This window comes from Anopheles maculipalpis, chromosome 2RL (assembly GCF_943734695.1).
Source record: "Anopheles maculipalpis chromosome 2RL, idAnoMacuDA_375_x, whole genome shotgun sequence".
In the NCBI taxonomy this organism is placed as follows: Eukaryota; Metazoa; Arthropoda; class Insecta; order Diptera; family Culicidae; genus Anopheles; species Anopheles maculipalpis.
This window is the reverse complement of record NC_064871.1, coordinates 94,383,527-94,411,087: the sequence shown is the minus strand read 5'-3', so window position 1 is coordinate 94,411,087 and position 27,561 is coordinate 94,383,527. Positions and strand designations below refer to the sequence as shown.

General features: G+C 41.7%; 2 protein-coding genes across 2 annotated transcripts in view; both read left to right on the top strand.

Moving 5' to 3' along the window:
- Window positions 1-27,561, top strand: part of LOC126568591 (longitudinals lacking protein-like) — a 105,189-nt gene that overhangs the window by 65,010 nt on the left and 12,618 nt on the right. The gene's annotated exons all lie outside the window — the stretch shown is intronic.
- Window positions 10,188-26,966, top strand: LOC126567664 (uncharacterized). Its single transcript, XM_050223881.1, has 4 exons — window positions 10,188-10,206; window positions 11,437-11,607; window positions 26,630-26,748; window positions 26,832-26,966. Exons 1-4 carry the CDS (start codon window positions 10,188-10,190, stop codon window positions 26,952-26,954), a joined length of 432 nt encoding a protein of 143 aa, XP_050079838.1. The 3' UTR covers window positions 26,955-26,966.

Here is a 27,561-nt window from a genome sequence, read left to right as displayed (position 1 = left end):
TATTATTCATACTTCATTGTAAGTAGCAAAATTGAATTCTTATAATATTTTAGGGTTCTTTCTTAAATAACAGAATTTTCTTTTGAGTTATTTGTGACATTTTAGTGCTTATATGATAAGGGTGTTAACAGGAAATCATCCCTTTGCATGTCCCAAAAGTCTATTCATTTATTTTTTCCAAAAAAGTTAAAAAAATTTATACCTTTATAAAAGAAACTGACAATCTCTTAACTTATCCCAACCATTTATAAAATTGTCATCTATTCCTTATCATTGCTTTATGCTCGATGATTTACCCCAAAAATTTACAGTTAGTCACCGGCTTTTATCACAGGCAGGAGCTACAAAAATTATTATTCATTCAATTCAATTCAATTCATTATCATTTATTATTATTTATTATCAATTGTTACTAGCGCAAAGTAGTTTTTTTAAAGAGTAGAGGGCTTCTGTTCACTAACATGTCATCGGAAAGGTGAGACCTCCCGTTTGCTTCGCGTTGAATGAGGACGAAAAGCTTGAAGAGTGAGAAGAGCTTCCTCGTGAGGATGAAGAGCTATCTCGCATCAGCTTTCAAAACATATAAACAGCCTTATTTCGTATAAAATTTTTTTCACGATAATTCATAGAAATTCATCCTAAAAACGTTGCATTATGTCCTAGTCTGTAAAAATTTAATAGATTCATATCGTGCTTAACACTTTTAGTAGCAGAAATGATGCTCAGTGAGCAGCAGTCACCATTTTTTTCCTTTCCGTGACCTTATTTTTCTACATTAATGTTTGCGCCTTATCTCGTGATGCGTAAAACAAAGCGAACATGTACCGGATGTTCACTCGCTGCACCTTTTGTCGTCGTCGAACCGAAACGAAATTTCTATTTGAAAATCCGGTCCACACCAACACACACCCACCCACAATCTGCATTGGCATTTGAAATATCAAACAGCATTCAAACTCGAACGCACGTGCCCGGTACCGGGCGTACCTGATTCACAGGAAAACTAACAGAATTGCATACCGAGCGGGGTTCGATGGGTATGACCAGTAGAACGTGGCTATCTGCTAGCAGCACGCACGTGCCGTTATTGCACAACCAGTAGAAAGAGTCGGAAGGCTGCAAACACATGAACAAATAACATGCAGCTCACGATTGCCACCACCAGCAACCTCCATTTTGATGGCCACCCGGGTGTGGTGCAGCTCCCACTGGGAAATTGTAGCGTCATGTTATCCCGCTGGTGACCTGATTCGCAGAGCAGTTCAAACGATTTGTACGAGGAGGAGGTCTGACCACACGCTGCGATGACGATGTTCCATCAATCCGGCAAGCGGGTTCTTTCGACACTTTACCAGCTTTGCCGGAAAAGCTTTACCGCACCGGTTCTCTCGAGACACTCGCAACCGGGAAGGACAAGACATGATAAAACACACATGTCTACCATTTCTCCTTTCATGTGCTTTTGCAGCTGTATCTAGCCTTTGCAACAAGGCATCTCCATTACTCCTCGTTGATGTATGTGCTCTCGATGTCACCTGCTTTCACCTCGGCAGCACACACGCCGTGATTAGTGCTGAGTATGTCGAAAAGTTCAACCGTGCCGTGCAGGGATTGTCATGCTTCGGCTTCTTATCCCATTCTCATTAGCTCGAACACACGAGTGTCCTCTACGCTCGCTCATGCTTTTACCGGCAAGAATAAAAATCAAATTCTATTCGACTAACGTCACAACGATGCTTGGAAGGATGAACTTTAGGTCATCCCATTTCTACCAGAAAGCCTTCTTCGGTCAAGGGCGTACAAAATTGGAAAACTTTTCCCAGGTTATATCTCACTAACTTCACGACACACACCCACTTAGGCACATGGGGAAACAAAAAAGCACCTTGTGTAAGTGAAAATATTGCTCTCAATTAAGGACACACATACGCTATTCCATTTTGTGTCGGAATGGCTCAAACTCGCCACGGCCCTGCCTGCCGGGTGTTTTGTAATCTACCCATAGGAAAGAGATGTAAATTGTTGGCAAAGTATCATTATGTGCCGTAAAGCTGCCGGTCAACAATATTTCAAAACCACATGACGAATGGTTTGTGGAGTGCTTGTTGGTGAGGCAGTGACACAGGAACGTAACTTTACGTTCTGAATTTAAAAGTGGTTGAATGCTGAAAAGGGGAACGCGATGGAAGATAGTCAACGTTAGGTGTAAGTAGCATATCTTACAGATACAGATACATTTTCTAAAGAAAGATTTATAGCTTCTTTGCAGTAACAAATTTTGTGGTTGAGAAATGAAGCATCTAAAAGAGAAGCACATCTACATTTTTCTGTGAAAACGTGCTGCATTATTACTAGCTACTTTCGGTTCGATTTCTAATGAGACTAGAGTAAACTTGAGGCAGGATTTAGAAGTGTCACAATGACCTTATATTCCCTGGCTATCATAGCAATACAGTATGATTCCAATAGATGGCACCGATATAAGAAAATAGCCATCAATTTAGATTTCCTTTCTTTCTTATACTTACTAGAACTGAGTATCGAATCCCGTTCAAATTGTTTCCCAACATCATCATCTTCTTGGCCTGCTCAGGGTTGAGCGAGTCGCGTTTCGTTGTATACTGGAATAAACATCCAGCGACGGGAAGCAGTAAATAAATGGAGCTAGAAATCGTTGGTTGATACCTCTGGAGTTTAAAGTGCCTAAGACGAGAAGAAATTATCGTTCACTAAATAAAGCAGTGCCTCTTTAAAATGTCGTCTGGTCACATAAGCTCTATATGCGAATTTATGCCCAAAATTATTCTAAATATCCAAGATTTTCTTCGGAAATCAAGTGGCAAGATTTTTCCATAGGCTTTCTCTCTGAGGCTGAAAAGATGGTTTTTTTATTATTTTGTTTACTTTTTGTGGTTTTAAATTCGAGGGCCAGATCGTATTTTTTACACTGCGTATAGTGTTATCCTTAGTATTTAAGTATAACACACTAGCCTGAGAGTGTTACGTCTAAACGTTATTTTTATAACCTTTATTTAAATCATGATACCTCTTTTGATATAAAAGTTGATCCCACTCTACTGTGGTTGATAAAAGTACAGAAAAAATGAAGAATATTAACTTCCTACCACTGAAATCAAATCGTCTCCCAGCTTCACTATTGATCCAAGCGGCAGAATTCGTTAGCTCTCTTCACTTATATTTGCTTACTTTATTAAACATTGCAAAGAAATTCTCGTTATTGTAAAACTTTGCAACACTTCATGTAAAGCATTCAGGGGTGGGTTGTAAAAACATCTTCCGATTGGCATTCTTCGGCCTGCCGCAGGAAAGTTTACATCCGCCTGCCGAGCCTTACCCATTGAATGGAGCTCCTTATTTGTCCGATCGGCAATCTAACAACCTCGAAACAACTCGAAACAAACTCGTAAAATCCTTTCCATCCGGCACAATCGGTACCAGAATTTATGTTAGCCTTGGACCTCTGACCCCGTTGATGGGGAAAGAGCGTAGCTCAAGCTACAACGGGAAGAAACGAAGTAGTGAAGCCATTCTCGATTTCACTCGCTCATTCTTTTTTCTCTCTCTCTCTCTCTCTCTCTCTCTCTCGGCGTCCAAGAAACGAGCAAACACTCGTTTATTGGTTCCACAAACAGATAGCACTTACCGGAGCATGCCGTTTTACCCGTATATGCTGGGTAACAAAAACCCGGGGTTCGAGGGTTATTGTTTGACGAAAAAGTGAAGAAATAAATAAACTAGGCGCACCTAAACGAAGCGAAATGGCTGAAGCATGCTGGAACTTCCAATAACTTACCATCCGAAGCAGTGCCGTCAGTACCAGCGGCGCAAATCGAAGAAAACACTAATAGAAAGTAAACTATTTCCTCCTTCTCCATCACACACACGCTCTCTGTTCGTCATTTCCGCTGCATTTCCGCCGAGTTCATCTAGTCGTTTCGATCGAAAGCGACCAGTTTTCGATACGATCGTAAATAAGAAAGATAATCGTCCGACAGGCCCAAACACAAGCACCATGGGGGTTTTTGTGAAAAGTCCCATCTGCACGCCGTTTGTACCACCTTCCAACCATCTTTAGTAGCTGGGTGTTGGCCAACCAAATTCCAAAAAGAAAGTGGAATAGTGCTACTTGGCTAGCAGCCCAAACGAGCTGAAATTCGATAGGGAAAATCCGTATCTAAAGATCCGTATCGGTGCTGGGATCTGTCGCCCTTTTTTTTGTGTGTGTCGTATACCAACACTTGAGCGCAGCTTTGGGCAATGGGACTTTCGGGCAAGCATTTCACCACAGACAGACATGTTTCAAAGCGATAAGGAACAAGGAGAGATCCCATCGAATGCGTGCTCAATTCGATTGTGTATGTGCCACGTAGGAACGTACTTGGGGAGCAAAAGCTTACATTGTTAAAATCGAAATTCAATTTAAATGAATGTTTCAGCTGCTTGCTGCCCATTTGCTGGTGTATATGTGTAGTAATATCGTACCGGTGGTGGACACCAAATTCACATACACAAAACAGTAACAGACACACTTCAACCGACATAATCTGACATGAATTCGACAGCCATTTAGTTGGTCAGCAGAAAGGGAAAAAAACAAGGAAGCTTTCCCCATCACTCGAGGAGAAACCTTGAGGAGAAAATCAATGCACCGTAGTGTATCGTTGATCGCAAAGTTTATTGCTGGCCAAGCCCTTCGATTTTATTTTAGTGCCCGGTTGTTGCGACCGTCTGTAATAATATTAATTTAGTGGAACGAACGAATAATCTTCCGTTCCAGCATGGTAAAAGCACATGAAATGGCTACATTTCTTTCTATTCGATTTGTTTCTAATAAAATCCATTCTTATAAATTACTGATGAATATGGTTTATAGAAACTTCACATCAAACAGCAATAATAAACATTTATCCCTGGGTAATACAACACTCACACACATACACAAAGACCAATCAAATATGTACCAATTTTCGATTCCTATCGACTATACAACATTATCCAAAATCCATTCGCCTGTACCCTGCCTTACCGTGTGACCTTTCGGAGGTTTTGTTGGAAAATGGACAGGGATTCACTTGACAGCCTCGATTATTTACGTCCATCAAGCGGCCCTCGGATCGTGTAGTTAGTAGCACGAAATTTTCGACCCCGCGCCATCCAACAGCGGATTATACCTGCTGCTGCTGCTGCTGACCGAAAAACAGGCCAGGCAACAAATGTCGAATGTAGCGAAAAGCTTCCTGGTTAGCGAACGTCACATAATCAGGCGTCCTTCAGGCGTATAGACCGATATAGTCAGGCGATATAGCCAGCGCATGGCCCGGTGGTTGGGTTGGTGGGATACACGGTCCATAATTTAATAGCGGGCGCAGCATAACAAGCGCACACGTAACGATCCATCCACACGTACCATTAAGCTATTTTTATGTGTTTTCTTTTCATTCGTTTGGTCGGTGTGTGAGTTCAGGAGGTGAACTCGTAAAGGTAGTTTCGAAGATAATATCGATATTTATGGTATAGAAATAAGTGGCAGCTCGACGAGAGATAGGAAATCTGATACTAATAAGTGTGTTCTACGCAGATAATTATTTTTTAAATAGTCGGCAGAACAAAACTTACTATCTGTTCGTGTTTACTCGGCTGCACATGTGATTCATTGCTATAATTAAGCTGCTATAAGTCATTCCTAATTCGACCGTTGTACTGTTTATATTATTTACTTAGTGAACTGTCAATCATCGATTCTATGACGGTATTGTAAACGAGGTACGATTTTATTTTAACAATTTAAGTTAATCCTGATCCATTAATAAATAATCAAGTTCAGTTAAGCCATTAGGTGACAGGCCTGACCTAGTAGGTCGTTAGAGGAATAAGAAGAAAGACTATTAATAAATTCTGAAGACTAAAAATGGCCAATCTTTCCTTTTTTTTTCGCTCAAAATTCTTTCTTGTTAAGCTCATCATGTTATTCATTTTCGCACCAAATAAAGTTTATTCAGCACAAAAAAAAAACAAAATTTTCTTTGAGCTTCTTCTAAAAATTAAAACCTCCAATCAGAATGTTTTTCCTTCAAGCAAGCAGTCATCCCATCCCCCCACCAGAAAGGTTTCAGAAAGCTTATTTTAATCATCTTAAATCCATCTTTTATGCCTACCGAAAAGCATGATTTATGCTCCATCCACACCTCACACCGATGCACCGCGTACAGCGTAAGCACTTGGCACAACAACAAAAACGGCACTTTCATCTTTTGGCACGTTGCGCGTGTAGAAAGGCAAAATAAAAGGCTGATGACGTGGCGTGAGTGAAATTTGTGGGATGAAAAATGTTGCCTCTGATGTGAGAAAAGCAAACGCAAAATGGAAACGCGGCACCACTCAGAAACGGGGTCATTCGGCGTAACCCGCCGATGATGATGAGTAGCACATTTTTGCTTGATTCTAGTGTGAGCGGGCTCCTCGTGATTAATCTTGATTTTTTTGTGCCTTACCTTGCCCGGAAAAAAACCCAGAAATTACGCAAACGGGAGCGCTGTCATCCGTTGCCGGATGTAACGAAACAAATGAAGAATAAAAGCTATTTATTTTTTTGTCCTCCAAGAACGATTTGTGTCACACGCGCCGAGTCCGGGCGATATAGATTTATAAATATGCGAACCATAAACCATTATCGATTCTAGAATCAGAGAGCGAAAAAAAAAATTCCCCCAGGTAATCCTTTCGCGGGAAAAAAAAAATGCTTTTCGGTAGGATCGATCGACCGGCAATCTGGGTCATCTTGTTAGTGTGCTCCTCCCCAGGAATGGATCAAATAGTATGAAAAAAGGCGTATAAATATCACAACCGAACGAACCTACTCTCCATGGTTCCATCCTTCTCCACAGCTTTCAATATGCCAGGCAATGCTGCGGCTAAAAATATCAGCCCATCAACAAACGGACTAACTATTGTAAAAAAAAACGCCAGTACAAGTTACAGGTAGAAAAAACACTTACCGACCGATGCTATCGACAGTATCGGGTCAGGTGGACAAAAGGGTTTTTTTTCTTGTCCTTTTTCGGGTCCATCCCACAGCACGTCGTAACGTAAGCGATCCACATCATATTTTATGGATCACCGGAGAGTAGACACGAACCGTAAAATCCCGCATGTGGAAAAAATTTCACTCAAATCCATCCAACACGCCAGCAGAGAGCATTTCCTGTCCAACCGGGAGGACCGAAAAAAGACAATCCCTCCCCCCAAACACAGGTAGCCAAACAGGGCTACGCAAGGACGGAAAACTTTTGCTACGCAACTTTTACCACATCCATTTAAAGGTGGTCCCGGTGGTATCGGGGAGGTTGTGACGCTTGTTCCTGCCTTTAAGGGCGCAACGGTAAAGGTAAAGGTGTGCCCAAAAAAGCTGGGGTGGTCCAAGCCAAGAAAAAAAAACCTTGGCTACAAGAAAAAACCTCGCTGCGAGCGTTTGAATTTGAAGACATACCTTAAGCAACGATCATCTTCTTTGGTTGCCGTGGCACTGGCACAGGGTAAACAAATTCGTGAAATTTTCTTTATTGAATTTAGTCCCCACTCCCATGTCCCCAACACAACACACAGCGGCGGACACAGCGGGGGAAAAGCTTCTGCATTCCATCAAAAACTTTCGTTCCGTTTGCTTCGGGGTAACCGCCGATGCTTGGTGGAAAATATTAACACACACACACAGAAACAGTTGCGTCACACCTGATCAAACTTTGCGTTAGTATAAGAGAGAGAGAGAGAGAGAGAGAGAGAGAGAGAGAGAGAGAGAGAGAGATGGAAAACAATTTGCTCCAAGCTACGAAACTGTGGGTACATTTTTGCAACAATTTCAAATTGCTGCGCCAGTACTACTAACCGCCTGTGGGACGGTACAGGACGTGCGGAAGGTCGATTAGCATTTCGATCCATGATTTCCATCCTACACATACGGTTAGCACGGTGTGAACAGGGAGCCGTGCTGCGACGAGTTGAATCAAGTACATTTTGCAAATGCAAATCAGCGAACTCGTTCGGGAGCGCAACACTTTTGCACCAACTACGTGTTTAGTGCAACACTTTTGCACGGTACAAAACTGTGGCCAAACACATCGGAACCTAATCGGGGAGTGTGTCTCAAAAAAAAGTGTGAAAACAGCAGCCCCAGATGCTGCTACGCGAGGGGAAAAAAGTACCCCAAAAGTAGAAAGAAACTAACCAAAAAAAAAGCACACACAGCGTAAGGTTCCATTTTGTGTTCATTAGCATACATGAATGTAATTAGTGTATGCAGCACTTGGGAAGAGTGGGCAAAGCTCGGGTGGCTGGAGCTAGTTTAATTGGAATCAGTGATGAATTCATTAAATGCACTTCGGAAAAGTTTTTTGTCGCATCACACTTTCGGTGGCTGTTATGGTGGTGGAGCAGAATCCCGGGTGTCCGGGAGTCATATTAAGCCACAACAAACTAACGAACTGGATGGGATGGGAAAGTTATTGCTTGATGAACAGTGTGGAGGCAGTAATAATTGAAGGCAAGTCGATAGATATTCATAAATAATTTGCGGAAAGAGGAAATGACTTTTTTCAGCTTTGAAAGTTGAACTTCAACATTAGCTTGAGTGCAGGAATCCAAATTGAAAGAGTTTTCGCATAACTCTGAGCTCGGGAGCTGCTGCTAGCAGCTGTTACCTAACGAAATAATCATGTGGCCATAAATTGACACAGAGTAAACTTCTGAAGTAATATTTTCTTATGATTAGGAGGCTGGACTAACTATATCCAACACCGAGTACAAGCAATTCAAGAATGTCAATAATATCATCTCCAAACCACTCGTGGCTGTCGATAGACAAAGAAGAATTCTTGTAATGGGTTTAAAAAGGCTTAAAAACTTGGTAGGTTGTCTAATTTCAAGAATCTAATTCTTGCTAAGCTCTTCGAAGTAAGTAATAAGTCTTGAGGTTTCTTGAGTTTCCTACAGATAATTCTTCTTACCCATAAGATACACGTTTGGGAGGCCTTTGATAAGGAAAGAAACATTCACTTAATTACACAAAGTCTTAATGGCCTTGTCCTAAGCTAGTAGTTTTCAAACCCTATTAAGCCACTGAGGTTTGGTGAGTCTAGGATTGTACTCATTTATTGAACATCGCAACATAATGGTCTTAGAATTATTTAAAACAATTTGCTCTTTAATACCACTTTGGTCCATTGCCAACAATTTCGGCAATTCCTCAAAAGAATATTTAAGTGCTAAAACTACGCCAATCGTGCACTGTAACAGGTGTTTTGCGTGGAAAATATTCCTCCAGCTGTAATTGATTTCTGCCAAAATCCTTATCTGTATCTTGCCACACATTTCTTGTGTTTACTTTATCCCGGAGGTAGGCATCGTTTGGGATAACTTCAAGGGCACGGGTCTCTATCTGTACGTCATACTTGTATTGTTCAGTTTTTGTTAATCTCCCATCCGAGTTTTTCTTCGCAGACTAGGTTTTAGGGACAAAAATTTAATTAGAAAAATAAATACTGTTGAATAATTCAAATGATCACATGGACTTAGAAATTTAAAACTTCTTCATAAATACTTCCAATGTTTATTGCCCTCGGCTAGAGTTCTTGAATTTCAATGAACTTGTACTCTGTCATGCAAAATTTAATCATACACGCACCCTCATACGCCCCCTGTTAAACATGTTAAACATTTTAAATCCTTATCGCCCCACCTACGATCACGCCGGGTGACAACGTATAAAACATTGCCAAATTTTGTCACTTGCTCATCTGGGGAACACAATCTGTGGCGCTTGGGTGCTAACACGTAATAATTCTCCCCACCCGTACATCTCTGAAAGGCGCGTGTATGTTCCCAGGAGACGCTTGCAGGCAGTGTGACGCTAATGGAACTTTTGTGAGTGAGTGTAAGAAAATTCTAACGCACAAACGTGTGACAGACACACGTGGGATACTGCTTGGCTATATTGGCAAATTTTACGTGCCTGTAATGCCATTTTAACACGCTGAGAATACCTGTGCGAGCATTATTGAAAAATGTTCCACGTGTGATGAAACAAAGTGCTATTAAAACTGGGTTCATTCTCGCTGTCTTTATGGGATGGTGATTGTCCGCTTGAATATTGGCACAGAATGAGCCCGTGAATGATGGGGCTAATGGGCGAACGTAACGACCCAAAAATGTGTCTGTTGCTCTTGAATGGTGGAGCGAAACTTAGGTACGCCTGGTAAGCCTGGTAACGACCTGGTAACTCGAAACGGGGCCCGTACCATTGCTGGTTGGTGTACAACGCACAAATCATAATTTATACACCTTGTAAGCCAGAACCGTTCTATTTGCTGGCACGGCAGAAACGTCAACCAATTCACCACGCTATCACAACTGGGTCCGAGCCCATTTTACCGCCCCTTGTTAGGTTAAAGGTTGCCCACCGATACACTAAACAACCACCGAACGGAATGCACATTCAATATTTATTTGTTTACGTGTCCAATGTATTGGAAAAAGGGACTTTGCAAAGCAAACAGTTCGACAGAATCTGTAGCCGACAATGCTATCACCGCAGGACCGCAGGAAGGCAAAATTTTCAAACCCGACCGATGATTTATTGTGTACCGACGAACCGCACAAACGCAACCAGACTCGGCGCTGTAGTGAATGTCGATACTGATAGCCTGCGAACCTTTTTTGGTCGGGAAGTTTTTGTCTAATTTGAAAAGTTTGTCACACAGCTTGCCGTCGTTGGTGAAGTCGCAAAAGGTTGTACATCAACTTCTGAAACAACACAATTTTACGTGTGATGTGAGGGTAAGCTGGTAAAGTCGGAACGGCTCATCTTGCATAAATTAATAAGCTTGAGAAGCTTACAATTAAATAAACAGTAATTGGGTCACCACTCAATGGGGTTTTATTCAAAATTATTCAGGATGCTCAATTAAGCTTGAACGAGCGCAATAAAGCCGTTTGATATCATTTTGATAGGCTTTAAATCGAACGGCAAGGAATTTTAGCAAATTTATTATAGGAATGAACAACACTTGAATCAAATGTATTCTTTTTCTTCAAAACCACATTGTAAAATGGAATAAATATATATTAAATTGCTAATGATACTTCAGAAATGTTTTAAACAAAATATTCTCACAGTACATTTGCCTTCCCAAAGCTTGCCTAAACATAAAAGAAAAGCAATAAAACTGCAAAAATGTTGTACCAACAGCGCTCGTTGTTATCACAGCTCGGTCTCATTAAACGGACTGCTTTATTTAACGCCACGTTTTGCAATTGTTTTTCTTCGCCTCCATTACCACGGAAATGGCGCTCCTTGCGCGGTAATGCGATACAATATTTAATCATTATTTCGCTTTCGCTTTATCATTCCTTTACACGTACCAGTCGAGGCGGCAGCGACCAAGATCCAGGCAGCGTTCCGTGGTCACAAAGTGCGCAAAGATATGAAGCAAGGAGACGGTGTAACCGAGCAGGGCCAGCAGAAGCAGGACCAGCAGACGGAACGGGAACCAACCAAGGAGGAGCTGGAGGCCGAATTCGACCCGAACGACCAAGGTAAGGGGTTGGGGACATTCTCGCGAAGAACTGTGAAGAAGGCTCGGGAAGAATGTGGATAATTTTATCACGTAAACACCACACGGGCAGCTATTTTTGGGCACAGGTTTAGCAGTTGGATTCAATTGAACGGTTAAATAATTATAGGGGCTCACCGCGCGCTGGTGAACGGTTTTTGGTGCGGTTTTTGGGATTAGAAATGTTACTGCTTACATTTCCATTCCATTATAATTATCATCTATGGAAAATGGATAGCATTTTCGTTACATTAAGCTTATTTTTAGTGTGAAAAAGGACGTGCAACAACACATTGACAATGAACTGACATTATAATGAACTGTATTTCGAGATTTAAGACATCGTTGTAGTATTTTTAACACAAGAAAAGGACGTAAAATTGAACTTAACTCCAAAAATAAACACTTGAACTATATTCTTATTGGCTTAACGAACTGTAAGAACATGCCGGCCTTCGAAATTGCTACCTAGACTGCCGATACCACGTAGTTGGTTAGTCAGACCTCACTACGGAGGGACTATCATTTCAGTACAAACAATCAACTTTAAAAGCAACGTTTTAATCACTCACTGTACCTTTTTATGTCATTTATGAAATTTTAATGATCAATTGTATCACACCCACTTACTCAAGTCAATCAGAAAAGGATAATACACTCACACCCAGCCCAGGTACTGGTTAATTTGTCACTCACTCGCTGTCCCGCACCCCAACGCGATGCGAGTGATTATAAAGTCTTCAACATTAAAAATGCAACCCGAAAAAATATCCCACCGACAAATGCACTGCCCACCGTGTGTGTTCTGACCACATAATTACGATGTAGTACCGGACGGCTCACTTTCACAATTGGTGCTGTTTGTCGCCATTTTCTTGTTTTCCCTCAGTTTCAAAAACTGACCGCAATGTGTGTGAGTGTGAGTTTGTTTATTTTCTCTCCACTTTCTGTTTGCACACGGCGTGCTGGTATGACAGCGCTGGTGCCATATCATCGCGGTAGAATATTAATTAAAATTGATATCCACCATTAAGGATAATTGGGTAAAAGATGAGGTCACTGTGCAGGACGATCCAAACGGTACGCTCCTGGTATCAGCGAAAAAATGGACACTAATGGCTGTGCTTCTGCGAACGAATGAAGAACGAAAACCTACCAAGTGGTTGTTGCTTTGGTCGATCAGGCATCACTCCTGCTCAAAACTTGTGCCGCCCGGATGCCTTTTCTTTTCCTGGGAAGTGCCGTGAAGTTTGGTGGCTGAGATTGTAAGCAACCTATTGCACCTGCTACCTGTCTGTAGCAGTGGCGGTACCTCGGCGGTAAGATTAGTGTGAGCTTTGTGCTGGGAGGATGCTGTGAATGGGACCCTAGCGATATGCTCGTTCCGGTCATTTTGAAACAAAGAAAGCAAAGAAAAACAATACCGTCCGAAGGGCTACAGTACGAAGTTTCTGGCCATGGTTGAATGGAGCGACCGTACACGCTGCCGAAGCATGGTTGGTGGATGAGTTTTTATTGTTTCTTTTCACCCACGATGCCAATTTAGCGCAATATTTCGCCACATTCTATGGGAACGACCATTTTCTTGGTGCTCGGTGCCGGTCCAAATTGGAAAGAAGCGCGCACGATGACGCTGCTGATGGGATGGGCGGGTACCGGGTGCAGGAAGTTTGGTTGTGTTTATTCGCCGACCCGGCCAAGGGTTCGGCCAAGGGTCAGGTGATCTAGAAGCAGGTTTTTTTTTCTCACTGTAATACCACCTCATGCAAGGGTAATAAAAATGGAAAAAAAGATAATTTAACCCCTTTTGCTGTGCGCAGCGAAATTGGCCACGAAGGTTCCAAGGTTGCACGGTTTAATGCTTCTGTCCTAACCAATTACGCATTTGGCGTCCATTCTTACCGGACGATGTGAACCATTTGTAAGGATCCGAAAAGCGTTTCATCTCTATCGCTCATCTAACAAACCATTCGTTGCTCTACTCAGGTAGCAAATGATGGCAAGTCAACCAGAATGGCCTCCATTGTATTGTATTGTATGTCAGAATGAAAAATCTGTTCCACCCCGAATGCGTTCAAAAAATGGAAAATAAACTCCATTTGCCCGCTGCACAATGGCAGATAAATGATGAGCATAATGACTAAACGGAAGATCGTTAACTTAAAGACAGTCTACGATCGCTAGATTCCGCTAGAATTCTGTTGCAACCGTTATAGGAACCGTTCGCCATAATGTGCTGCACCATCTCAAGGCGAAATTTGAAGCAAAAGATAAAAGAACCGGGGAAGCTTTCCCTAAAATGGCCAATCAGTTGGCAAACTAATTGGCAATTTCGGTTCTACTGCTCACGAATCGCTCATTCGACAAAGCGAACTCGTACTGTCCAGGGAGGGTTGCAAATTGAAGATATCAATTTTTAATGAAGCATCTGATACGGTGGATGAGCTAAGAAGTGCTCTTGAAGCCTATTCGGTGTGTATTTGCAGTATTGATTTATGGTTTGCTATCTTTCTATTCGGTTCTGGTCTGTTGTGGTTAGAATTTTGGATGTTTTATAGACAAAAAATCCTTATTTTGATTTTTATTAATAAATATGTCAATGCTTTAACCCCGGGAAGACAACAAACATCAATCCTACTGTGAAGTTAGCCGACAATATATCAATCATTTTTATTGATACAGTGTTTGGAACAAAATATAAAATGTAAATAGTAATGAAAATTATTTATAAAAATAATCCTAACCATAATAATGTGTTGATTTCTCTTTTAAAAGTGGTGCCTGCTAAAAATGGAGGCGCCTGGTGCCTGATCGATATTTCTTTAAGTAATTGAAAAGATCTTTCAAAATAAATAAATGAATAAATAAATAAATACATCTTACAAAAACCCAAAGTGTTGTGCACATTCTTCATTTATCTGTTATGAAATGCTTCAAATTGATGCACAAAAACTCATCATAACAACTTACCACGCAACAACGCAATCAATTCTCACAAAGCACAATTTATTCCGCCACAAAATTTCAATGAGCTGTTTTCAACACCAGCACAGCGAACTTTCCACCACCTGCGTGAAAAGTGCAACATGAAACATACCAACCCACCAACAGGATGACGATAAATGTTCACACAAACTCATCGCACTCTCCACAACTGGTCGGTTTCGCTTGCACAAAGTTGTACCACCCTTTAAGCTCGAACATACGACCACGACGACGACGCACTGCCACAAGCTCTCGACTAGCATAACCCAGCCTCCCGATTCAGTTCCCGGCCTGCGCCGCTGCACTTGCACAAACGAAAAACGCAACGGTTAGCAAATTCGCTACCGTCCACGAAATTGCAACTCAAACCACCATTAATAAATTGGTTTCTCCGACTGTTGGCAGCTCACTTTGCGTGGAAGCTGCAACTTAACTGAGTGAGAGAGAAAGAGAGAAAGAGAGTCTGCAAGAGAAAACTGCAACAGCAACAACAACAAAAAAAGGCATGGTACGTGTTGCCCCACAAGAACAGCATTCCGGGTCGGGATGCTCGGGAAGAAACTTTATCCTTTCTCAAGCCTCAGCAAGCAGCCCGTCAACGGGAGCCGTTATCTGCAGCATAATACTTATCTGCTCATTGTCAGCAGTGAAGCGGGAGCTTCTTTCCTTGCCACCCTGTAGCAATATCGTGTCGATAGAGCAGGTTAGAGCAAGCAGACCGGGAAACCTTACACAAAGAAACCTTGCCAGACTCGAAGAAACGAATGTTAGTTTCAGTGGCTAAATAACCGCACGCCAACTACACCACTATGCGATGCGTGTGATGAATAGACCGTTTGGCAATGGATGAAGGTGTTCACATGGTGCTTTTCTGCACCATGAACGAGCCACACGGATGCACAGCGAGCACAAAACAATTGCAAGCATTGACCGTACAGTATGGCTCTAATTTTCCGCCTACACTCAACAACTCAACTCAAACCTGATGTCAAGTGTTTTATTTTCTTCTTTTAAGCAAAACGACTGTTGACGTCTTTATTGTGGTCAAAACGTATGCAATTCGTAAAGCATAATTTGTTGAATAAAATAGGAAATATTACTACTTCTAGGGAGATAATTGCTACCTGAGGCACTTGCTTTTGCTGTTGGACAATAATGAATAGTCTGTACTCACTACGGTGGGACGGTCTGGATGGGATTTCAACCCCGATCTTGCCGTTTGAAGACCGCTGTCGCCTACACCAACGGGCCCCATTTTTCTGCATGTAGTAACTGTATTGATCGAAAATAAGAGAAACACGAGTACTGGACTTCTAATCGCCTAAAACTATGCAATGATAGAAGGAAACATGACAAGCAGGACAATAGTTTCTAATGTTAATAATTCTTCAGAAAGAACGGGCATTAATGCGTTTATTGCAGCTAAGTGCACTGAAATAAAATTACTTTTAATCCGATCCTTTTCCTATCGAACCACATTTTCTTTCGCATCAGACAGCTCTGCTTTAGCTTGTCTTGTGGTCACTATTCTCTTGAAAGATCGCTTAAGACATAATAACATGATTTATGTATTTATCATTTGCTTTATGTGTTTGTCTTCGCTTGTTTAAAAATTAGACTAATTTGATTGTCGCTCGCACATCCTGTCACGTATCGTTTCTGGACACTGCCACAACAGTGTAGACGGGTGAGAAAATTGTACTGCCAAACGTGCCTAACAACACGCAGTACAATAAAGTCGGCCCGGTACGGTGTGGTGTATATAAAAGGAACTTTCAACTGTGAGCTCTTTGTTTTCCTTTCAACAATAGCCACTTAAAAGTCAGGAACTGCACTCTACATGCGCTGCTCTGGGGAACGTAGAAGCAAAGCCAAAAAAAAAGGACTCACATACTCACCGCATTTGCCTCGCGATGCATTCCACCACTAGGCAATGCATATTCTTGCCTAGGAGACGCGTTACCTTATGCTGCACATTTTGGCCAATGTTTTCGTTTCATTATTCACCACGAATTTGTGCACTTTTGTGGCACCCTTGCCTGCCATATGGTAAGAACGCTGATACTCGAAACTCTTTCCCCTTTTTTTCCTATTTGCTTCTCACGTTCAGCAAATGGTACGTTGCTGTGTACCGTTACCAGTGTTAGCCAGTTTGTTCATGTTTATTTTCTCCTATGGCCGCACTCACATACAAAAGTCTCACCGGGAATGAGCTTTTTTTTCCACGAGCCAGGAAGCATTGTTTTGATTGAGCTTCTCAAATAATCCTAAGCAGCTTAGTAAATGATATTAATAGCTTTAATAGCACCGTATCTGAATATCGCTGTACAATAAGCTTTTGGAAGGCAAAAGAGGACCACTGATGAAATGAAAGAACTGATGGAAGGATGAGGAAAAATCAAACATCAACCTATTACACCGAAATTCGCGTAATGAACTTCCAAAAGACTTTGTTTTTCAGCTATAAATTGAATTTTAATTCAATTCCACACGAAATACTATGATGCTTGCTCATGCATTCAGGCTTAGTGTTAAACAACGTTCGAGGAAATCAATTCTTGATTGAGATTCGTGCGCTGAATAATTTATTTTTGAAGAGGATTAAAAGTTTGTGTCGATAATTGAAGGAGTTTAAAATTGAACCTTGATCGTTTTTCAACACAACTTTGGGTTTGAGAATTGGCGTTATGTGGAATAAAATCTAAATTTCAAAGTGAATTGATTCTTCATTATTTTTTGTCTTAAACACATCGAATGAAGGCGCTTGTTAATAATAATTAGGCAGAGCATAAGGCAAACAAATGTATCGCTAATTAACATATGTGAAATGAATACTCGAATCCAAGTTGAAATGCTTTATTTCCTAGATGAATTGATTTTTCACCCTGAAGCCCTTAGCCCTAGAGCCCTTTCCTTAATATTTCGGGGCAAGAATAGAGACACGTAGAAACGTTTCACACAGATTGTTGCGTGTACGTGATGTGCACTAAATCATTACACAGCATTCCCTTTCCTATCGACCATAAACTGTAGCACCCGTGAGCAAAGGTGATGCTTGCGATAATGTATGCCATCTTCAACCTTTGACCTTTCCTTTCTTACCCGAATGTCCTACCTTTTCCCGGTGCATACTAATGTGCTTCCCTGGGTCGTCGGGAACGAACGACAGCGAATACCGAAAGCGTTTATTTAAGCAAATTTATTTTTACCTTCGATCCGACCATAGGCGGGAGAAGGTTGTGCGTATGAGTGTGCATGTGGCTGTGAGTGTGTTGGTCTGTGTCCCAGGCCATAGACCATAGGAAATCCGATCCATCATACATATCGATACAGCTGTTGTATGCTGGCATGCTAATCAAATTCGCATCCGAGTGGTACATTTGCTCGTAAAATATTCATTAACAGCTCTCGCTATTATCATCATTGTAATGTGCAAATGTTTACCATTTAAACATCGGTTGAGTGGGACAGTAGAAAATCTTCTTCTTATCAGCTATTTTGTTGAAGGGAGCCATGAATAAAGAATCTTTTAAGATAAAAAAAGCTTTTTATATAGAATAAGCTTCCAATCAACAAAGAATTCATAGCCTCTTCCCTCATTATCAAACACAATTGAAAGTACTAAAAACGAAAGAGGAAAAGAATGACCTCAACATTCCGAAAGTGGACAACAATCGTTTGCATAATACCCCACGGCGGGTAAATTATGTGTCAACCAAAAAGGAAAACAATTAACAACCACCTTAACCCTCTGAATGGATAATCACCATCACCAGAGCTCACGATGTGCGCCACACAAAGTTCAAACCGGTTGGAATTGAAGTGAATTAAAAACTTTTACCATCACCATCGGACCTTTGTCAAGGGGTGTCCTTGCCTTGTCCATGCAGCGATCAGTTCCCAAAGTTTTTTCTCCAAGGCGAGAGTGCACTGCATTGTCAGGGACGCCATACTTTTGCGAAATGAAATATGATACTTGTGCCTGCCACGGGTTGACACCGGTGCTGGTTGCGATTGTTTTTTCCGCCCAAGCGGTAAGTTTTGTTGCAGACATTTTGTTGCTTTCATTTTTTTTGTCTTCTTCTTCCACAAGGAAGCTTCAACATGCCTTTGAAGTGAAAAATGGTACGAAAGAAGAAGTTTTGAGCTGAAAAGAAAATTAACAAAAGCACCGGATGATCACGATTTAGATTAAAAACTAGATGAAAAATGAAACCCGGCGAGTACGATTCGTGTTGTGTTGTTGATAAATTTCAGTTTAAATGGAATCGCGTATAGCTGTGGCAAGCAATCAGGAGAAAAGCTTCTACTTTTTGCTGGATTCATTTGCAATATGAAAATATAAAGCTGCCGGCTTCAAATTTTATAGCTCTTTCATTATCGAAACGACACCAACGATCTTCACGTTTTCCTTGTTGCACAAGAAACAAGCAAAGCGCCGCTTGTACGCCAATCTTCACACTAACAGGCACTGGCAAGGAAGAAACGAACACATTGGTGCGCTTATGTCATTAAATTTGTTCTTACCTCCTACGACTGGAACCAGAAATTCAGGAAAAAAAAAACGATAAACAAGCGCAAATAAAGCTTGTAAAACAGGCGACTCCACACTACGGGCTAAATCAGCAGGTAAATGTTTAAACTGCCGCCCATAATCTGCGGACGGATATATCCTCGACCCCAAACGGACTGAGTTCTGTGTATTTTAACTCACAACGATAAGAGGCAGAAGAAGAAACCAGCACTGTGACCAGCTTGGAGGACACAAGCACGTTGTCTCACGAGAGAGGGCGAAAGAGAGCTTTGGAGCTTAATTAAATGTGATGTGTAATCGTAACTACAACAGAAGCACCAAACCGAGCGTCACCACCACCACCATAACAACGGACATGGACACGTGAACCTTCGGGTGTTTTGCTGTACAAACAGTACCCAAGTGGCTGCCTCGAGTGGCAGAAGCAACACGAGCAAGCATCGAATGAAATCTTGCTCCACCGGGACAACGGTGAGCAGGCGCCTCCACCGACAGGAGTTCTTAAAATTTTAATCATTTAATCATGGTGCACAAGAACCTTCTCCGCCCAAGATGAGACGATGTTGGGAGAACTGTTTTCTTCTCATCACAATTCCTGCAAACCACTCGACCGTTCGAGGTTTTGCTCACCGGGTTCTCTTTTTTCACTGTCGCTGCCGCACTGTTTGTCACCGATTTGGACCGACAGAATGACAGTTGTAGCTTTGGAGAAGAGGGGGAAGGGGGGGGAGGGGGTTTGTGCTTTTGGAGTGATTTAGTATGCGCGTTGTAAGCGGTGCCATTTATCAGCATGGGTCAGTGCTTCTGTCGTAAGAATTGTCGGTGCGTATCGGTTGCCGTAGTTTGTTTGTTGCGAGGGTTGTGATAGAAACTTTTGCTGCCCACAAAATTGTCACGCATTTACGGTAAAATTTTGCAAAGTATTATCAGCCAAAGTTTTCCTTTGGGCAATTATTCTTTTTAACGAGGTAGTATTTTTTTCCTAAAGTAACAATTTGCCAGGGATTATCTTGTTCGAGTCTGTGTGGACAAGGAGCAGTTTTGCTTGTAAAGCTCCTTAAAAATGATGTAATTCGTCATCAACTCTTGGCCTGTCTTATAAATACTTTCAATACTGTTGAATCGTGCGGAATTATGACCCAAGTCAGTTTGTAAGATTTTCGATGTTTGCAGGCTAAAAAGCTCCTTGCTCTCTACACAAATCGCCGACCAAAACTAACCAGGGCCGGCCAAAACCTAAGTCAAGAGGTGACAACACTTCACAAAGCGAAAGACAATCCTGGCTTCTAATCGCATGACAAAGCCAAACCCTCCCCGCACTGGGAACCATTTTTTCATCCCCAATAACAATTTTCCTTTTCGCAATACTTTTCCTATAATCCCTTTTGGCGCGGATAAACATTTACCCACGCCTGTTTACATACTGTCGCACCACCACCACCACCACGTCAAAGCTTTTGTAGCGCCCAGAAAGATGGCCTCCGGCGCCGCACAAAACACACTCACCCAGAACCATTATTATTAGGCTGGTGAGTTCATTAACACCCTCGAACGAAGCTTCGATGGTGTGCTTTTAGGATTAATAAGCGATATTATGAAAATTTTAAGAAAGCGATACCATCAATGCCGAAATCCGGGAAAATCAATTTTCATCCTGCGGCACGGTGAAGCCCACGGTTCGCAACGAACGCTCGCTAATTGGATGGCCCGGTACGCATAATGCATGCCACCGGGGCATCGAAATTCGTCTAATCAAACTTTACGATCGGAAGCCGCGGAAAAGTCTGTTCTAACGGACGCAGCACACAAAAAAAATGGAAAAAGGAAAATAATCCAAACGACGGTTTTATCTCCGGTCCAGAGAACGGTACAATATCATTAAATTTTGGATTTTAGAATTATTTATTTACCCTACATTTGTGGGGGGGGGGGGGGGGGTGCTTCGCTGCATGTGTAGAGCGTTTCAATACGTTCCTCATGGCAGCAGCTTCTCGTTTCCAACTGTCCCAGTTGTATACCTTGGAGAATCGAAGCGAAACCCGCGTCTAACCGAATAATACAGGCCGATAAATAAATAAATCCACGCTACGCATTTTCCGAATGTTTTTCGTTTTTCCTTTTCGATCCCCTCATCTCTCTCTCTCTCTCTCTCTCGGCAGCGGCTTAGTGGAATTACTAAAGTCCATTTGCCATTCAGTGGGCCGGGATTGTGTTTGTTGTTTGTGGGCTTTGTTTTTCTTACTGCTTCCCACTCGCATGCCCACTACCTCGCATCCAACCAACGCGTCCTTTGCTTTGACAGGAAGGATTTTGGGCACGGTTTGGAGTTGTAGTGTTTTTTTTTTTCGCCGTTCCGTTTCGTACGAGAAAAAGCGAAAGCCAGACCCACACTCACCACCAGCAATGGCCACAAATATTCGTCCCGTTTCTACTCAATTTACAATTACACGAGCGGGGATTGCCGTTTTTCTGTTTTCGGTTTGATGTGCAAACACCGAAATCGAAACTTCCTGCCTGTCTGGTTGAAACCACACGAACTGGGTTGCGAAAACATGGGTTCAGCTTCAGTGGTAATTCAATTCCACGTTTCCAGCTCCGATCGCTAGCCAACCAACCGAAGGTTGTGCTTTTGCTTGGCTTTTGCGACTTGCACCATCGGAAATTGGGGATTAATATACGCAAAACTGAGCAAAGGATAAATTTCTTGACGGAACGAGTGAGATCGATGGAGACGCATGGTGATTTGTAGATGGGCACATAAATCACCCGATATCGATTACCACGGGTAGGCAAATGAATTTATCGCTCTCGATTGGGGATAATATATTTGCTTAAGATCATCGTTTGATTATTACCAAAAAGACAAGTCGAAACATTGAAAGAAAGCTTCATTGGATTTTCAGCGACTTTCCAATGCACTGTCCGTCACAGTTGCTTCCTCAACAGTAATACTATCGCTAGCGGAGATTAAAAAACTTTTGTCTGTCCGATCGATGGTACACTCTTTGCAGATTACTTGACGTGTAGTTCGCAACTGGTGAGTTAATTGGCATAGTTCAAGTGAAGAAAAACTTTTCCACTGCTTCCCGCGCCCGCGTTCTTCACACCGATATTACCACGGCGAGAGCTAGAGTTTGAAAATATTCCAACACGAGCATCCCCTCTCCAGTGGCACATAAATGCACTCTAGGTCCCTCCTACAGGGCACCGGGTTGTTATCTTTCCGCCATAAAATGCAAAACCTGCAACTGCAAGGGCATGAGAGGTTGGAAAAAAAGCTTCTCTCCAATGTTTTCCATTTTCACGGATGCTTTTTTCTTTACTGACAACGAGCTGTTATTATCTAACCATTCCGGTTGAGCGCGTTGTAGCACGATTCACTTCGACAGTACCACTGAAAGCCTACCGGTGTTGCTGGCTTGGCTCTGGCCTGTATTGACATTTATTGAAGCAAATAAGGAAGAACGTAAATAAAAAATACAAAAGAAAAAACAAACGACGCTATAAATACACTATAATGGAGTCGGCTTTTTATGGTATACCTTCTCCGCTTTTTAAAGGCCTTTTTTGAAATTTATTTATTACGTGCACACATAGTCGCTTATTGATTCGCCGTAAAATGCAGACAGTGAAAGAGAACCGTCTGCTTAATATCTCAATTCCCGACCAATCGTTCCCACTTTGGTTGACCCAATTTTCCATCCGCTGGCTCCTATCGGGCTCAAACCGCAAATGTTTTGGCTCCCAAAACAAACACAATCAGCTTTGATAATGTTATATTGGGAAGGGTATTTTGTCGTAGGTTCGAAGGAAGTAATTTTACTAAAACATTCACTTTCCCTCGATGGGCCTTCTCCACATGGCACGCGAATGTCGTAAGGAGTTTTTTCTTCCCCCCCCCCCCCCCCCCCTTTCACCAAACTATCATCATTCCTGTGGAAAGCTCCGACACGTCGTGCTCATACAAACACACACACACACACACCATCGAACCATCGCTTTCTCCTCGGTGAACATTTCGGGTTCGTAAATAAAACATTCCTCGCCACGTCGCGCTATCGTCGGTTCGATAGGACTGAATATTGGGGAGGAATCGCTTCCGCTACACACTTTAGTGTAAATATTTAATTTCGATTCGTTCGCTCCGAAGCTCACGTTCGTTTGCGATGGCTTGTGAGCGACTTCCGTCACTGTAACACGTCAGAGTGAGGCTACAAAATTTGGCTAGGTTTCCTTGTTTTTTTTTAAGGAACCAAAGCAGTTTAATCCTCATAAAGCAAGCCAGCAACACAGGAATATCGGCAATGACGTCCAATCCGACAGCCATGGAACCCATGTAACGGCCATTGTTGTTCGATGATGCAAAATGGGAAAAATCAATGCCGATGATTGGGTTCGATGAGCTGTCCGTTGCTCACACTGATGGCGATCGGTTCCGTCACCGGAAGCCACGTACATTCATCACGCTTCACGCTGACACACTTCAACGCGCGTAGATCGGAATCGAGGAAAAAAAGGGCCGCACTGCGATGCTTAACAAAACGGTCAGCAGGGATGATAATAATTCTTCGAAAACGGAATTAATTCCATGTACGTTAATTAATAAAAAAGAGGGGGATTTAATTTGAATTGATGGATGTAATATAGGATGAAACAAAGGCGCACACACAGGTAGAATGAAGCTTTTTTGTAAGCTTTCCTGTAATGGAATTTCGTTCATTGGAATTTATTGTCAAATAACACAACTTTATTGCGATTTCTTTTTGCATTTTTCCATGCTTCAGGACATATACACACAAAAAATTAAAAGATAACGAAAAAAAGCAAATTAAAGTTCATAAATAAATAAATCACTACAAGATGCACACACTCACGACTGTCCTTCTCGCGGTAACTACTCTAATTGAGATTTAAATATACATCAGCTCGTAAAAGAAAACCACTCGCAATGGGGCTAATCAAGCAAATTGGAGCCCAGTTTAGCTGTTTCGCTTTCCTCGCAAAGTAAACTTTTTAATCAACGCCCATTCGGGACAAAAAATGGAGCAAGGGGAAAAGATACTTTTTTCTGATTTATTTAGGAATTCGTTGCAGTTTACAGTTTTATTTAAAAATATTTTAAATTCTTTTCTGCTTAACTTAAGGCTTTTAAATTGTGAAGGCCACCTTAGTCCAGATAGAAATGGGGGAAAAAACCAGTCATCCAGTACAGTAAGAACCAATTTCTTCATATCTGTTCTGGCACTCGTGCTATTCGCTTGTTCACCGGGCGAACAAGACATACGCGAAGAAATCTAATTTCCATATCATTTTCATCGCTCGCTGACGCTGTTAATACGAGTACGAAAGGGGCTTCAGAAGCTTAAACTGTTTCGTTTCACAAAACCGTTTTCCATAATGCTAGTGAGCTATAGTAGTGTGAATGGTGTGTACGGTATTTGCGTCAGATCGCGTTAAAAGTAATACCAGACGTTATGCAGCACAATTTTTGGTGAACCAAATCGTCTAAGCCTTGTTTCGGCTCAGTCACGCTGTTCCCTAAACGTTTAAGAAACGATTTAAATTTCTATGTCTTTTTTTCTAACTAACCATCCAAAAGTTTCATTATTTATGGCATTTTTTTACACTTACTGCCAAGAATTATGAACCATTATTGAGCACGTTCAGAAGAAAAAAACCTCATCAATTCAATAAACCACCTTTATCGCAATCTTGGTTTACAGAATTTTATTTATTTGCTGCACCCCTTACAATGCCTTACCGTGAACCGAGTACCGAGACAACTGTCGCCGACAAACACACAATAGTCGGGTATTCTTACATGCACAAACGCATAAACAACCGCTCACAACCGCATTAGTGAACCGCCGACCGGCTTTGGTCAAAAGGAAGGGAGGGAAAACGCAGAGCGTTTTAAGTTGAGGTGAGGAAAAAATGGTCTTGTAAGCTGCCTCTTAAGATCCTTCCCTCACCGTCGATTCGATCAATTCACGGCTCTGGATGTTGTTTTTCATCGTGCTGTGAAATGGTTGTTTTGTGTATGTGTATGTGTGTGATCGATAAGTGGAAATCGGAGAAACGATTCCACGAGCTTCCCCGAGCTTAACGAGCCATCATTACGGGGCGTAAGTGATGTAACAAGTGTTTTTCTTTTCCCAGTTCTGACACGAAAAGATGCTTGGTATGGTTTTCATACACAGAAGTAGAGTGCACGGCACAATAAAGGCGATATTTCCCTTTTTGCTGGTGGCGAATTCTTTGTTAGATCGAAAAGAAAGCGAACAATTTGAAGATATTTATAAAGTTTTATTATAATCATAGAAAATTGAAATAAAAAATTATGTAACAGTAGGCAAATTAAAAAAAAAAAAGGTGAAAATAAATATACAACAAAAACCAAATGACCAACTAGCGCTATAAAACTTCTTTTGGAAAATATAGAGTATAGCTTACATGGTTACATATTGGTATATTGGTCATTCGGCAGACAAGAGACCTAGACCTGGACACAAGAAAGCGATGATTAATACCACGATACAATACCGGACAAATCGGACCGAACTATGAAACACCATGCAGCAGCACGAATTCCCTGGGAAGCTGGTTGAGGGCCACTAGGGCACTAGGAGATGCAGCCTCACCGGAGTCTGCAGCAAGGGGATGGACTCTTCTGTGTGATGTTCAACATGGCTCTGGAAGGTGTTAAGCGAAGCGCAGGCTTCGACATTCAAGGCACGATTTTCATCCAATACCTTCAATTTCTCGGTATCGCCGATGACTTCGACATCATCGGACGGAATAAAATGGAATTGAAAATGTAGAAACAATTTTTTGACAACAAAACTTTAGTCAATATTCTGATCCTAATCCTGAAATCCTAATGTACCATAACATTGAACAAAAACAGAATAAAATACACAATAAAAACAGAATAAAAAACAAAAAAGGAGTAGAATAATCTAAAGCCTTTAGCGAACCGATCGTATCACTTTGAGACATAGATATTTACGGTAAATAATTACTCCAAGAAATGAAAAAAAAAATCAAATCAAAGCTAAAAGCATCAAGGAAGAATAAATAACCTTTACTGAAGAAGCCGATCGTTTCGTAGTTTTATTACCTTCGCAGCTAATGAAATTAAACAGACCAGCAAACGTAACAAAAAAGCGACCCAAAAGTTCTTAAAATAAGCTTTCAACTCTAAGAGTACTTAAGCCACCCTGTATAGTGGTGGCGATGCAATAAAATTTCATTTGACGTCACACACATACAAACCGTGGCAGTGAGATATCCATCAAATTGAAATTGATTTAACGATGTTTCACTGCACGTAGTGCCCCCCGTTCGGTGTGCCGTGTGCCATAAAATGTAGACCAATTGTTCTACTGCCTGAAAAAGTGGTCTACCACAGCGTTTTCTCTTTGCATTTTGTCTGCATCAATCAAATCGTATTCATTGATGATTTTCTTTTTCTCATTTCGGGCAGAGCTGACCCACGCCGCCACCCGTATACAGGCCAGCTTCCGTGGCCACATGGCCAGAAAGACGGCCGGCGCAAAGGAGGACGAGAAGAAGGAGGTGGATATTGATGAAATTACCAAAAAGGTAAGACGCACGGTCTGCGGTGAAGCATTAATTGGTTCAACAATTCACATGAAACGACTCGTTTTTTTTTCCCCCGCTTCCAGGTCGCCGAAGAGCTGGACATCGATATGGACGATCCGGAGCTGCACAAAGCGGCCAGCAAAATTCAGGCCTCCTTCCGAGGTCACAAGGTGCGCAAGGAGGTGCCGAAAGAGGGCGAAAATTAAGCTGCGCCAAAGTGCTAAGTGCAAGAAGCCCCATTTTTGGTAACCAGGCATACATCATCAACCACATCAGCCGGGTGTGAGATGGCATGCTCCCTATCCTGTCCCCGCCCGACGGTGAGGGTATTTTGTGCGTGTGTACGGCACACACACTCTCTACGAGTATGTCGCAATTTGTGGAAATTTAATGATAAATCTACTAATAAAAAGAAGCAAAACAGCTAAGAGACAGAGAGAGCGTGAGAAGAAAAATCTAAATAAAAATGGATGAAATTGCACTTGTTATGATTTTATAAATTTTATCGATTTTATCGAATCGAATATTAAACACTAGAAAAAAAAAAGAAGAGAAGAAAAAACAATCCTAAAAGAATAGAGAAACGAATGTCAGTTAAACAGATCAAAGAAAACCAACACACAAATACAAATACACACTAGCGCTCCTCTACTGAACGTTTTGTGCGAATTTCTAGTAAATAATATAGAACGACAGTCCAGAAAAAAGCGAATCATCAAGAGCAAGTGGTATACAGGAGACGGTAGAGCTAAAGGTAGAATGGAAGCGTATTAGCCGTATTGGGAAAAGCGTATCGGAAAAGCTAATAACACT

Coding starts and splice junctions, on each gene's coding strand:
- LOC126567664 (XM_050223881.1), top strand. Junction 11,608..26,629: donor ATTCGACCCGAACGACCAAG/GTAAGGGGTTGG, acceptor CATTTCGGGCAG/AGCTGACCCACGCCGCCACC. Junction 26,749..26,831: donor TTGATGAAATTACCAAAAAG/GTAAGACGCACG, acceptor CCCCGCTTCCAG/GTCGCCGAAGAGCTGGACAT.